At 32.9% G+C, this 14,598-nt stretch overlaps 2 protein-coding genes across 2 annotated transcripts in view; both read right to left on the bottom strand.

Annotated features, from left to right (window-relative positions):
• LOC107195145 (ankyrin-3-like) overlaps positions 1 to 3,605 on the bottom strand; it is a 54,318-nt gene extending 50,713 nt beyond the window's left edge. Inside the window, exons 1-10 of the mRNA XM_015584930.1 lie at positions 3,473 to 3,605; positions 3,095 to 3,250; positions 2,857 to 2,985; positions 2,190 to 2,387; positions 1,797 to 2,093; positions 997 to 1,194; positions 691 to 837; positions 468 to 617; positions 247 to 387; positions 2 to 157 (exon numbers count right to left, since the gene is read on the bottom strand). Of these exons, the coding sequence (XP_015440416.1) occupies positions 2 to 157; positions 247 to 387; positions 468 to 617; positions 691 to 837; positions 997 to 1,194; positions 1,797 to 2,093; positions 2,190 to 2,387; positions 2,857 to 2,985; positions 3,095 to 3,250; positions 3,473 to 3,550 (1,650 nt within the window). The 5' untranslated portion in view covers positions 3,551 to 3,605. The remainder of the gene's footprint in view (position 1; positions 158 to 246; positions 388 to 467; positions 618 to 690; positions 838 to 996; positions 1,195 to 1,796; positions 2,094 to 2,189; positions 2,388 to 2,856; positions 2,986 to 3,094; positions 3,251 to 3,472) is intronic.
• A 786-nt stretch (positions 3,606 to 4,391) lies between these two features.
• Positions 4,392 to 14,598, bottom strand: part of LOC107195144 (general transcription factor II-I repeat domain-containing protein 2-like) — a 48,502-nt gene continuing 38,295 nt past the window's right edge. Inside the window, exons 4-6 of the mRNA XM_015584929.1 lie at positions 8,094 to 8,195; positions 4,455 to 4,587; positions 4,392 to 4,405 (exon numbers count right to left, since the gene is read on the bottom strand). Coding sequence (XP_015440415.1) covers positions 4,392 to 4,405; positions 4,455 to 4,587; positions 8,094 to 8,195 — 249 coding nt within the window. The remainder of the gene's footprint in view (positions 4,406 to 4,454; positions 4,588 to 8,093; positions 8,196 to 14,598) is intronic.

The following is a 14,598-nucleotide window of genomic DNA, read 5'->3' as shown; positions in this document are numbered from 1 at the left end:
CTTTTGCTTTGTGATTTGTATCTGCTTTGTGCTCGATGAGAAGCGTTGACATATCGGTGTGGCCTTCTTGTGCACTCAAATGTAACGGCGTAAATCCTGCTTTTGATTCTGCGTTTGCTTTCGCTCCATATTCTAATAAAGTAGTTGCAATGTCCATCTGTATCAATGATATAACAGGACAGTGAATATTTTAACAATACTGAAAACATTTCATGAACTGTGTATCCTTTTTATAATATTACTTACCTGATTCTTACGTGCAGCAATATGTAGTGGTGTATGGCCATTTTTCGCCATAGCATGAGGCGATGCACCCTTATCCAGTAAAAGTAAAGCTACAATCTGATGATCATAGTGAGATGCCACATGAAGCGGAGTAACTCCATTCTGTATTTAATTAACATGTTTAGTATTTTATATGAATAGCCAAAAATTTCGTCATATTAAGTAAAAACATTTCCTCTGACCTTTCCTTGCGCATCAACTGGTGCATTCTTCTGTAACAACAATCTTGCTACGTTCATGTTACCATATTTAGCTGCCAAATGCAATGGAGTGAATCCCTTTTTGGTGGTTGCGGTAAGCGATGCGCCGTTTTCCAACAAAACGGATGCAACCTGTATCACAGTAAAAATTTTACAATCCCCATAATATGCAGTAATACATGATATTAGAGAATTAAATATGTACCTCCTCTTGGCCCTCTTTTGCAGCAATATGAAGCGGTGTGTATAAGTCTTTTGTTGTAGCATCTACAGCTGCACCATGTTGGAGTAATAGCATTACAATGTCAACATTGCCCAACCGAGAAGCAACGTGAAGAGGTGTTTGTTCTTCCTGCAATGTTGACATTATTTATAAATGTAATTACATAAAATAACATTCACAAGAAATAATAACAACAAAATTATTGCAGATTTAAACTGTCATTGTTCCTTGCTGTTATAATGCATAAATCGTAAAGAAAATGCAAATATATTAAATGTTTTTCTTTACCCTTGCTCTTGCATCAACTTGGGCACCATTTCTAAGAAGTATCCTGATAATATCAGTCTGATTCGCTCTGGCAGCTAAATGCAAAGGCGTTTCGCCCCTTACAGTTGGTATATCAGGACTAGCTGCATTTTGCAATAAATAAATCACTATGTTCATGCACCCCATAAAACTCGCTACGTGTAGGGGCGTCAATCCAGACTAAGCAATAAAATAAATCTGTTATTACTAAGAAATCATAACATTATTTATTCTATTCATTATAAGATATTCCTTATTTGTAATCTTTGTTCTCTAAATGGACACTATATTAGCTCAAAACTCTAGAACTGCACACATAATCTAATACAGATAAGTTTATATATTTCTGGTCAATATTTAGATATTATTTTCACATTTCGTGTTTATTTATTAAATACGCATGTCATAAAGAATATGTTTTAAAATAGCATATTGCTAAGGCCGAGAACAATTTTACACTAATTAGTTTTGCAGCTCCGTATTTTATTGACTTCCCTCAAATTCTAAAAAAGTAAAATCTTCAATAATTAATACTAAATTGATACATGGTTTCTCAACAGAAACTTAAAACTAGAACTATATTTTCTCGAATTTTCGAATCGATCGTAAAGACAGGAAAACGACAGATCAGAATAATGTCGTGTTCGTTCGAACTTCTGTTGCATGCAGTTCTAGAATTAATACTTTTAGCCGAGGCAGATATTGTAAGAACAACTAGTTCAATAATATCTATGATGTAACTTACTATACTATTGAACGAATGAGAGAATCATCGTAAATACCTCAGTAGTAGCCTCGATGCTAGCTTTGTGCTTTAAAAGGAGCTCAACGACCTTCAGTCTGTTCTTCTTACAGGCAATATGGAGTGGAGTGAAGCCGTTCAGAGCTCGTGCGTTTGGATCGGCATTTCTATCGAGAAGAAGTTTAGCCACCCGTACGTGTCCGCAATGGGCTGCCACGTGTAGCGCCGTCAAGTAATCTACCGTCACTTCGTCTACGGGTGCACGATGATACAATAATATCCTAGCAGCGTCAACGTGATCTCCTTGAGAAGCCATGTGCAACGGAGCAAGACCGTTCTGTCAACAGAAAACAACGGGTCAACGCAATCCAGTCCCCGGAAAACATTTTACCTGCCGCCACAAGTGCATTCGAAGAAAGCACTTGTTACTTACCTTTGTTTTCGAGCCGATCGGTGCACCTTTCTCGATTAAAATATCAACCACTTCATGATGGCCTGATCGTGCCGCGCAATGAAGGGGTGTAAGGCCGTCTCTCGTTTTCGCTTCGATGTTCGCCCCCTTGCTCATCAAAAGATTCACCATCTTGATTTTACCCCATTTTGCTGCTACGTGCATTGGCGTAATATTGTGCTACAAAAGTATATAAATATTTATACTTTGCACTTCAATTGCTATAGTCACTTTGATCACTAAACACATTTATGTACCAAGCAAATTGTAACCTAATGCGTATTTTTGTACCTCAGATTTTTCAAATTATTGTACTAATTTATACAGAAATTGTTATCTCGTATTATATAAGATCAAAAATCTATATGAACACACCCATATGTATGAAAAAGACATGTACATCACAGTGTAAAAAGATGATTCTGATTAATTTCTTTCGACTAACAATATTTTTAAATCTTTAAAGTCACTGAACATTCAAATGCTCTGAAATATCTAGCACGGTAATTGGATAATTTCTTAAAGAAAACCCAAAACCAAAGTCGACAAGGGTAGATATTAACTATTATGTTACTTATTTTTCTTATGTTTTAAGTATTATAGTATTTAATAACTTTAAACTTTGAACAACTATTCCAGGAACACTCACCTTTGCCGCAAAATTAACATCTGCTCCTCTGTCGTAAAGCAAGGAAGCAATTCGGTCGTTGCCATAATGTGCAGCTATGTGAAGCGGTGTGAAACCACTTTTCGATGTTACGTCGGGATTGTGATCGTTCTGTAACAGAAAGAAGGTAATGAAACCATAAGCATCGAATTTATTCCTCTGCGTTAGTGATTGCGTCGGATTGAATGTAGGGCCTCGGCAACAAATTATTGCGACATACTTGTAAAAGTAGGGCAGCCGCTTTGCAATCGTCTTTCTTGGCAGCAATGTGGAGGGCAGGCAGTCGAACTTTACCACGAGTGTCATTTTCCAATAGAACTGCCACCACCTTGTCGTGACCCTGTTGCATCGCCACTGCCAATGGGGTGAAACCATCCTATAAACAGCCATTAAAATATACCAATATCAACTCTCGTACTAAATTATATGTTTTAATAAAATTTGTTTTTCTTCGTTTTGTCATCAAAATTTGATATCAAACATTGACTATACTATCCTGAATTTATATAAATTATTTCATGTATTATGAAACGAACGGTTGGTGGATAGTTAGTTCAATATTTGACTGTCCTGATAAGGATAAATGGTGTTTACGAACCTCAGTGGCCAATGTTTGATTTGCGCCTTTACTCAAAAGGTACTTGACTACCGAATCATGATTTTCTTGAGCAGCCATATAAAGTGGCGTGAACCCATTTTGTGACTGTGCATTTACAGAAGCACCTCGTTGTACGAGCAACTGTACCACCTCCTCCTGTCCAGCTGCAATAAAATGTTAATTCTCATTTAAGTATTTGATTCTCTCACATGCTTGTAATATGCCATAAAAATTTGAGAATCAAAAACGTATTTTTTGTACCCACTCTACGTTGCTTTAACTGGTTAAATCGGTACATATGAAATGTCGGATTTTTTTAGTGGAATTCAATATTTTATTGACTATTAAATGAATTTTATTAGTCAAAATAAGATTACCTATGTTCTGCAGTAAAACACAAGTATATCGTGCGATTACTATAGATAACATAACTTCTTGAAAGTATATTTTTAAAAATGGAACTCATATTTAAAAGACAATATTACTTTGAAGCCCTTTCGCTGAATGATTTCTTTGTTAAAAAGTAATCCTCATCAAAATCTTAAATCAATTTAAGCTTAGTATTTTTCAACTTTTTGAATATACGAGCATATTTTAACCGCATTTCATCTTAATCAACTATCTATTTTAATTCACTGTAAAAAATCTTTACTTAGTTTTATTGTCGAAATAAATAGTACATCGTAACAAAAATACAAAGTAGGTAGGCTCTGACTTCCTATTGTAGTAATGACCATTTTCAATAATTATCAGTTATTAATAATTTAAACCAAATAATTTTAGTTATTAGTTAATAATTTATTTTCGTTTTGATTATATAATTTCATATTACATCCTTTTCATAAACCATCAGAAATATGAAATCGTAACTTTAGTATCAATAAATGCAATGACATAAATGCTTCTGTCTCTAATTCTACTAATACCCTTGTCCTGTATAAAGAGATACGTATAAAAGATAAGAATGGTAATGTCCACTCACCAAGAGAAGCTATATGTAATGCCGTGTTTCCCTTTTTAGTAGCGGCATCAACCACTGCGCCACGGTTAAGAAGTTCTCGGACGATTTCCAAATGTCCATCTTTAGCTGCCAAGTGTAATGCGTTCAAGCCATTCTGTAATTAAAGCATCATCATACATTTGCCGTTAAGGAAATCTCTGATTGTCTACATTAGGTCATTGCATACATAATGCGATTTTTTTTATCTCAAGAACGGTGAAATGTTAACCTGTTGCACATGAAATCGCCAATTTTTAAGTGATACCTGTACATTAGACTTCTCTAGACAGAGTATGTACGTTTAAATAGATTATATACACGTTTGCCATTAAAACATAATTATATCTACATTATTATAAAAAATTATCATCTTCCAAAAATAATTTGATGAATTAGAATTTGGCTCTTCGAAGACATTTTCAAAGGTTACCTTTATGTGAAATATTTCCTTTACCAAACAGAACCTTAGGTGAATGCGTTTTGTGAAGTCTAATCACGAGTCGCATTACAAATTGTCATGTCTCTGAGACCTATTGTCTGTTGTAATTCGTAAAATACGATGTTCAATAAATTGTATTTTCACAGCAAGTACTAACTTCAAACAATAAAATACACGCATTGATTGAACGTGCAAATTGTGATCGTTTGTAACCATTTTCATTCATACAAGTATTCTCAAATATAACTGTCCGTAAAATTGGCGACTTGACGTTCGACAATCTAATAATATAATAAAAACTGAATAAAATGTACATATATTTATTTCGTGTTAAGTATTACCAATAGAATCACGATTATTTGAACTTAGTTTATCTAACAAGGGAACATATTGAACCCAGACACGCCGATTTTGATGCCCCCTATATGGATATATTTTTTTATATCGGCCATCGTCTATATTGAAGGGGTAAAAACAGCCCTCGAAGTTGGGGGTTTAAAACATATTTTTTGGAATATCTGGGAAACTAGAGGGTATAGATAAAAATTTTCTTTGTAAACGGTGTGTTTTTTAATAGGGAATGTAATCGTCTGTTTTTTTTTAATTTATTTTTTTTTATATATTATTTTATTTAATATATTAAAACAAATAAAATTAAAAAAACGTATAGATGATTACATTCTCCATTAAAAAACACACAATTTGCAAAAAAAAATTGGTATCTATACGCTCTAGTTCCAGCGATATTCCAAAAAATGTTTTAAACCCCTAACTTTGAGGGCTGTTTTCACCCCTTCAATATGGACGATGGCCGATATAAAAAAATACGTGTCAAATATTTTTTTGCAAACTATATCCCATATAGAGGGCATCAAAATCGGCGTGTCTGGGTTCGATATGTTCCTTGTAAGTCTCAATTAACAATGTCGTTTATTGTATGTATATTTCAATAAATTCTATGTTATTTAATTCAACGACCAAAATGGGTTAAACAAAGATAAAAAAAAGAAAGAAATTCTACTATAGTATAAATATTTTGCAGTCGAATATAAAATTTAGAAACGATCTTGTCTTACGTTAGCAATACTGATGATTCTGGAAACTACACAAACGATTATGACACTCTGATGCAGTAGGGCCTTGAAGAAACTTTTATTATCTGAATGATTACTAAGGAGAAGTATCATTCTTTATGAAACTAGTCGTATTTATTGTAGGCTATGGGGCATTAGGTTGTTGTGAATAAAATGGCGAATTCTTTAAAATTACTTGAATTACCTCGGGTTTTAAATGAACATTCCTAGCCGAAATAAATTTAAAACACACCCAAAACACAAGTGTGTTCATGGTACATATTATCAAAACGAAAATTGTCGAAAGTAATCAACTGAATTTGGAGTCAATTCTTTAAATTAGAATTGTGACTAGTTCTAACTAATAATCTTCATTTGGAATGTAACTATTGTTTTATTAAGTTCAATCATATGTTTAACTAAAAATTTCTAGGTTCAAACACATGTGAAAAATTTAGGTGAATTTCAATCTTATTCGCTATCTAGTTGAATTCACTTCAAATAATCTCTATATAATTTCAATGTTGCAATACACAACATCCCGTATATATTACAGTGCACAGTAATAATATTGATCTACGTTGATAATTCTCAGTCACAATATTGCACATTGCACTATGTAGTAACAAAAAAAAATTTAGATTATATGGCGAATTACAAAATTTTATTCTGTTCAACAAGTCTGGACTAGTTATCACAAAGTATTAGGCACTAAAAATTTTCCAATTTTTTGAAGTCTTGTATTTGTTTTTTAATATTAACGCTACCAAGTCAACCCTATGAGTCACACTACTCTTTATCAAAAGCTGCAAATTGTTCTTGATAATAAGGCATTGAATAAGACAAATTTAATTAAAGTTCATAAGATTTAACAATATTAAAAAAATAATTAATGCAATGAAGCTAGGCTTACAGATTTCCGTATAATTAGAAAACAATTTTAACGCAATTTAAGGAAAAACAATGTACCGCGTAATATATATTTAAATTCAAAATACAAACACACTAGGCACATCCAAACTTTCGAGTAGTAGTGTACGTGATATTATAATTGTAATTAAGTATTTTTTTTTAAATAATATCAGAAAAATTGTATGAAAGGGATATAGAAAGGTCTGGAAAGCTGTTAGAGGAAACGAAGAAAATTGGCAGGATTAGCCACATAAAGAGGTCAAAACTATTTGTATGGAAACCATTAGAACGGGGACAAACTTTCGTCTGGTTTTTCACAGTTCAACGGTCCCTTTTTGCATAGCGTACGAGTTGCAGCTGCTAGGCACCCCAAGGGAACAAATAGCTGCAACCCCCAAATTTCTTTAATGGAATGCCCTGCGATCTTTTTGTACTTTGAAAAAAATTCTTTCAGGCAGATACCAGTCTCATCAAATACTATTTTCACTTTTTACTCGCAGAAGTTCTGCGGCAGAACGAAATGTAATGAAAACATGCTTTCGATATTATTTTGATTAAGACTATAATTTACGAACTTGAGATCATTTCATTGAATCTTCGAAATTGTGTTTCCCTGTAATTTTGTGAGTATAGGTCAGTCCTGTTTAATTGAATGATATTAAATATATCTTCAGGTTGTATGAACTATTACTGTTTGTACTAGTTAGAAAAGAAATGCTGATGAATTATATAAAATATATAGATGTTTTCATTTAGATACATGAAATTTCCTTTCCTTCTTAAGAATGGAAAACGATACTGCAAATAGTCCGTCACTTCTTTAGGTGTATAAGATTTAGAATACAAGTCAGAAGAAGTCCACGATTTAATTATAGATACATAATATTTAAATTAAATATTTTTCCCTCATGGGTTCGACCGAATTTTCGTTTGACAAGCATACATATATCTCATATATTGTATATGCCTTACCTATAAAATGACACCACTCTAATAGATATCAAATTTAAATTAATTTAAGTTTAAACTTATAATTAATTTAATAATACATTTTTAATCATTTTCATTAATTTAATGGTAAGTTTTTTGTAATTACTTTGTATTTATTAATGTTTTTTGTTGTGTTAATACACATAAATTTAATGCTTCTCCAGCTTTTTAATTATTATAGAATACGAATCGGAGGTATTAACTTACAGCATTCGAAGCGTTAATATCCACTCCCGATTCCAAGTATTCCAAAACCTTCTCCAACTGCCCTGCACGTGCTGCTCGGAGAAATGCCGTACTGGGGTCGCTCTGCAAATAAAAGAAACAAGGGACATGTAATAAAATTGCATCAGAAGAGTCGAAGTTAAAAAGGGCGATTGAAGTACACACTTGAGACCACAGAGAAGAAACATGACCGCTTACATTTTCAGTTTTTTTTATGGAAGAGCAATTTTAAAGTTCAAAACACTCTCAACCAATCCCATGTTGCGAAAACATTGTTTTCAGTTGGTTTTGGGGTTAATCACCCTCTAGAACATTTCCAAAATATTGATTCTCATAACACATAGTGACCCTGATTTGTTACAAAACTTCGTGGACTTATCAGATTTTTCCCCTATTAATAATTATTTATCCAAATAATCATTTCTTCAATCAATTTATTTTAATGACATAGTTTGATGATGATATAATTCCCCCTTATCAACTACACATGTAGTAGTAAAGTATTCCATTTTAGTTCCCAGACGACATAAAAATTAGAAAATCAACAAAAATGGACATGTCATGTTTTACCCCTGTGGTTTTCACATGTAAAAATAAGTAGCTGTTAACTGATATCGAGACTCCGCTTTAATGCCATCCTTCATGGTCATGTATCGTGCGTATGTACGATCATTTCTTGCGGTTACTTTGTTATACGCCAGTTGGATATGCTCAACCGAGCAAAAAATGTATGAATGTAAAAGGACACTTGTTACAGATTCAGTGAAGTAATCATGAACGTTTCCTGCCACAGAAATTATTTTATACGTATGAAAACTCTAAAAACTTAAAGTCCCAATTGTGGCAAACTACATTACAGGACATTTATGACTATTATTCTTTATACACAATTATATTTATTACCAATACATGAGAAATATGAGTAAAATTCCAAACAATTATTGTGTACATATATTGTTAGCTTCTACTATGAAACAATTAAATGTACCAATTGGTTTCCTCGTATTTTCTTAATGAAATAACAATATAATTTATATTTTAGTGTACGTACAATATTTTTCTTCCGTTATGCCTGATAATTCAGATTTTCATGGAACTAAATGCTGAAATTTGATAAAAATATAAAAAATTTAGACTACTCTGTACTTTGGATCTTTTACTAAATTTACGAATTTAAAGAACATACTATTAAAAACTTTTTGAAAAACGTTATTCAGTCAACCAATCAATAATTTCATAGTTTCACGGTATAGGAAAAAAATTTAATGTCTTAACATCAATGGCAATGATCGATAGTCCTTGTTTTAACAATGACTACTGATAATTTATATTCTGCAAAGACTCGACAATCGATTAAGTTTATATAATTAAAAAAAGTCCACATTAAACATCAGATTAACGTCTTACAAACTTTCACCGTTATTAAAATCTTGTTCATGATTATGCATTTTTAGCCAATCTTAATTTGCAAAATGCAGTAAAATAAAAACCTTAATCACATTTAATAGCACTTATGTATCATCATAAACATAATACAAAGTTTCACTCGGGTAATCAATTTCTCTTTACTTTCACTTTTACGAATTATCATTTAAATCACAGAATTTGCAGTCTAACTATATTATTAAATAGTATACTTCTGTACTCTAGAAACGTCACGACACAATAACTGTCTATCACGAGAGAAGTACAATAAACACAAAACAGGAATATCGTCAACTTGGATGCTCGTTAATCAAACTAACACGACCTTGATTGTATCGCGTTCTGTTGGCAGTAATCGAGCACAATTGGGATTAATTTAAAAAAGTAGGTGCGCCACACCACACCACGCTGTTTATTTCGAATCATACGGATAAGTAATTAATACAGAGCATGAGGCGCCGCGCTGTCTGAGAGAACGATATGTATCATAATAATGTCTCAGTCCCTCTCCTTCTCTCGCCCGTGTGTTTGCCTTCACTGTATTTTTCGACCAATCTCTCGTTCCATTACTGTATGTACGTCCCCTGTTCGATTCTCGGCGGGAATGCTTTACTCGCGAGAGTGCATTTGGTTCTACAGGGTGACTGTTTCATCTAGACCGGGCTGGAATATCTCGTAAGAAACTGAATGTATTAAAAAAATGTTCTTACAAAAGTTGTTTGGTACAAAGAGGAATATAATATGGTGTAACTAATTTTTTGTAGGTAGAATAGTGAAGGAGATTTCAGGATGAAGTTAATTTTTGTTAATGGAGTGTTACATTTTTATATTCATAATGTGATAGCGTTTGTTGAGATGAGTTCAACGATGTGCTACATAAGGTCATTGAGGGTAATAGGAGGTCATAAATTAGTGAAGTGTTAAGTAGTCAGATCAGTGCGAATACGTGGGTCTGATGCGACTCCGTAGCACGGTTACGTAGGGTTTGGTAGCACACGACTTATGTTTACGTTGACGTGACTCTTTCAAATTTCACTAACTTACGATCTCCTATTACTCTCAATGACCTTATGTAGCATATCATTAAACTCGTCTCAATAAACGTTATTATATCATGAATAGAAAAAATATTATATAACGTTCCGTTAAAAAAAATTAACTTGATCCTGAAATCTCCTTCACTGCTCTACCTGCAAAAAAATTATTTATACATACCACATTATGGCCCCCTTCATACCAAACAACATTTGTCAGAACATTTTTTCGATACCCTCAGTCCCTTATGAGATATTCTACCGGGCCCAGTTAAAGCAGACACCCAGGATAAAGCTGCGTCTACACTATATAGTCAAACAGTGTTACAAAACAAATTGTTGTATAACCTTGCTAAACAACATGTTTTTATAACTTGTTACAAGACTATACCTTTCAGACGAGTCTGTAACAAGTTTGTATAACATTTCGCGTCTCATTATTAATAATGGCATTACACTAGATGGATAACATGGAAAATGTTATGTATCATCACGTTATATAACATTTTTCTTTCTGTTTTTCTAACAAGTTTTATAACTTTGTTATATAACATGTTATGTTATATAGTGTAGACGCAGCTTAAGCCAAGACGTATCGTTACATCTTCAGCCTACACATAACCAGACAGCAACATAAATATGTCTGGGAAGGATATTGTTGCAATTGATGGTAACCCCAACTATTTTTACAGACTACTACCCGACGTATCCATTTTGCTTATACAGGGTGGGTCAATAACTATGTCCACTTTGAACATTGCCGTTATTTGTAATAATATGAAAAAATGTTGCATACAAAACTTACACGGTATAAAGGGGGGTATATGTATTGTGACATAAACATTTTCTACGTGGGTGAAGGCATAGAAGAGATCTCAAGGTCATCTCTATTTTTTTTAATGGAATGCTAGGTTTTTTTTATCGCAAAGTTTAGAAACGATAAGGCATACACGCGATGCAGCGATACGAAAATTTCAACTTTGCATTGACGCAAACGATCACCACTTCGAGCATCTCCCGTAATGTAAGAACGTTTATTTTACTACCACATTTGACCTTGCATGACCTTCAATGATAGCTCGCTGAAGTCGTTTTAACACCGGGTATCACATCGCGATAAAAAATCATAGCATTCCATTAAAAAAAATAGAGATGACCTTGAAATCTCCTCTATGCCTTTACCCACGCAGAAAATGTTTCTGTCGCAATACGCTCCCCTCTATACCGTGTAAGTTTTGTATATAACATTTTTTCATATTATTACAAATAACGGCAATATTCAAAGTGGACATAGTTATTGCCCCACCCTGTTAAGGTGGGCCACTTAAATGGAAACAAGTGAATGTCACCGTTTTGGTTTATGTATATTGGGTATTCATCGTGACAGTATCAACTGTGTTTTACGTAAAAGAAGTATTAGATAGGTGCATGTGAAATTAACGATTCTGCTAATAGGTATATTTGATATTATGTTCGTGAATGCAAGTTATTACCATAGTCTCTTTCTTTATGGTAAAGTTACACAGTATACTCTCTCGTTTCAAGGTACTGTCTAACATAGCAATATAATCAATTATGTTAATCACCAACAGGCCCGAATTAAGACTTCGTGTGTTGAAATTATTGTAATGTAACATAGAATAAAATACATTAATCTGCCAAAATTGAAATTTATTCTAAGTAAAATTAAATACCATTTAATCCTAACGAACGCTTGATTATAACGAGTAATGCTTCGTTATATTTTAACAACGGTGATTCGATTTATTTCTACATTTAGTACAATTTTTAATTATTTCAAAAGGGAAACAGTTAACAAAATTTCAGTCAATTATTTTTTGACATAAACGGAAGGCTTAGATCGGGGGGGAGCTATAACCCCCTACCCCCCCTCCCATCCGGTGCTGATCACCAAAGTTAATTATGGTTAAGAATCAATCCCATTGTCACTTAAAATCGGTCATTTCCTCCATGGACATTAAAAAATGAAAATTTAAGCCAAATTCATAAATAAACTTTATAAAGAAGAATGTAAGTTTCTGCTTGAAAAACACTATTTAGCGATGACAACATTCGGCAGAAAGATGGCAGTTACAAGTGTTTATGAAGAATAGTCCTTCAGCTTGAATGCAGAAATCTATTCGGTCTCTAAATGACCTATAAATCCTTTCCAGCGGTTCTTTTGAAATTTGTTGATTGCCATCCATATAAACATAAGATGTTAGATGTCACGCGTACTACCTATACCGCAATTAAGTACAACCATGTTGAAATTAAAATATCTGCCAATCTAATGGTTTTGTATCATAAATAGTTTCATACTTTTCTTATAAGGAATGACGAGCTTCATCGAGTAATGCATTAAAAATATGATTCCATTAAAAAAAAAAAATAACAAATTGGACCTTAACATATGCTTTATGTGTTTACCAACAAAAAGCTAACCACATCGCATTATTTCTCCCTCCAAACAATTCGATTTTTATGTGAAATATTTTCCAGTATCATCAACGGTTTCGAAGATATTCGCGGAGATCAATTTACATGACTCACCCTGTATATTTATATTTACATTGAACTAATTGATCTCTGAATATTTCCAATAATGTAAATACATTATTATTCGTAGGTATGGTTGTCTATTATTCATGACATTTTAATAACCAGTAATTCGAAACCGAAGTCATACGTGTTTCTACACGACACGTATGTATTATATATCATGCTTTTAACCAGCATACAGATAGTATAAATTAAATTTCTCGATATGCATATGTACCCGTATCTCCTGACACATCTACGATGTATTTAAATCCATCGGTATGTATCTCGTATGCAACTCGGGTGCAAAGAACCTCCCGTGCTTGCAAAGTCCTCCGTCATGCTTTAAATAATTCAGTGGACCGTTACTCCAACACGTGGATAGTCCCTTCTGTGTCTGTCTCTCTCCCGTCTTTCACTGTCTTAAACTACCTGCTTCAACCATTTTTCTTCAAGGTGTGTTGCATCTTCCCGTAAAACGCCGACAAAAGCCCGAGACGAGCGCCGGTGAATGCACTCATTAATTTTTCTCCATTAAAAAGATGTCCGCCACGAGAAGCGTGTGAGTGTAAACTCAATATTACATAAGTATACTCGACAAATAATTCACGAGTAGCAAACGTTTACAGAAATTTTCATTTCCCGTAACAAACGAACGAAGATCAGACATGTGAAAAAATTTTGTTGCATCAACTAAAGAGATTATTAAGATAAAACTATAATTAGTAATGATATACAAGTATTTGAATACTAAACGTCTGTAATAAATATAATTTACGTATTGGGCGCGAAAAGTATTTTTACCGATGGCGAGAGTAATAGAATGAAAGAATTATTTTTTAGTGAAATCTGCAAATTATTTTTAGTTTAGAAATAAATAAAAAATTTAGTTGTTCTATATAAAATGAAAAATAGTAGTTGAAACAGTGGTTGAAAAGGGTGTTAAAACCACTGTACGTTGAAGAGTATTTCCAACCATTTTGACTATCACTTCTTTTCTTCAAGGAATTATAAATGTTTAATAGTTCATGATAATATATACACAGTTGTGTGATTTATTTATATCCAAATAAAGATAAGAATTACATTACTCTATATTTAGTAGTACACTAAAATATTTAATAGTTTGTCAATGTTATTCTGAAGTAGTGCAGTGTTTATTAACACTCATTAAAATTCGTGTTTCATTGTGTTTTACGTAGGTGTTTGAATGTAGGTACCATAAATACGGAAAGTCGCAATTTCTGAAGTAATTATCAGTATGTATATGTATAATATAAATGTTCGACAAAGTGATACAAAAGTTCAACAACAGGCTTAATTTACTGGTGTAACTATAATTTCGAAATACCTTTCGGCATTATAATTTTTAAGAGTCTCGAGATATTAAAATACCTGCAGTAATACATACCTGCATCTTCTCATCATTCAAATTGTTTCAAGGAAATGATACAACTGATACTGTATGTATTTTTCTATTTTTCGAT

Source organism: Dufourea novaeangliae, unplaced genomic scaffold (assembly GCF_001272555.1).
Source record: "Dufourea novaeangliae isolate 0120121106 unplaced genomic scaffold, ASM127255v1 scaffold61, whole genome shotgun sequence".
Classification (NCBI taxonomy): Eukaryota; Metazoa; Arthropoda; class Insecta; order Hymenoptera; family Halictidae; genus Dufourea; species Dufourea novaeangliae.
Note: the sequence above shows the minus strand (reverse complement) of the source record. Positions and strands in the feature narration are given on the sequence as shown.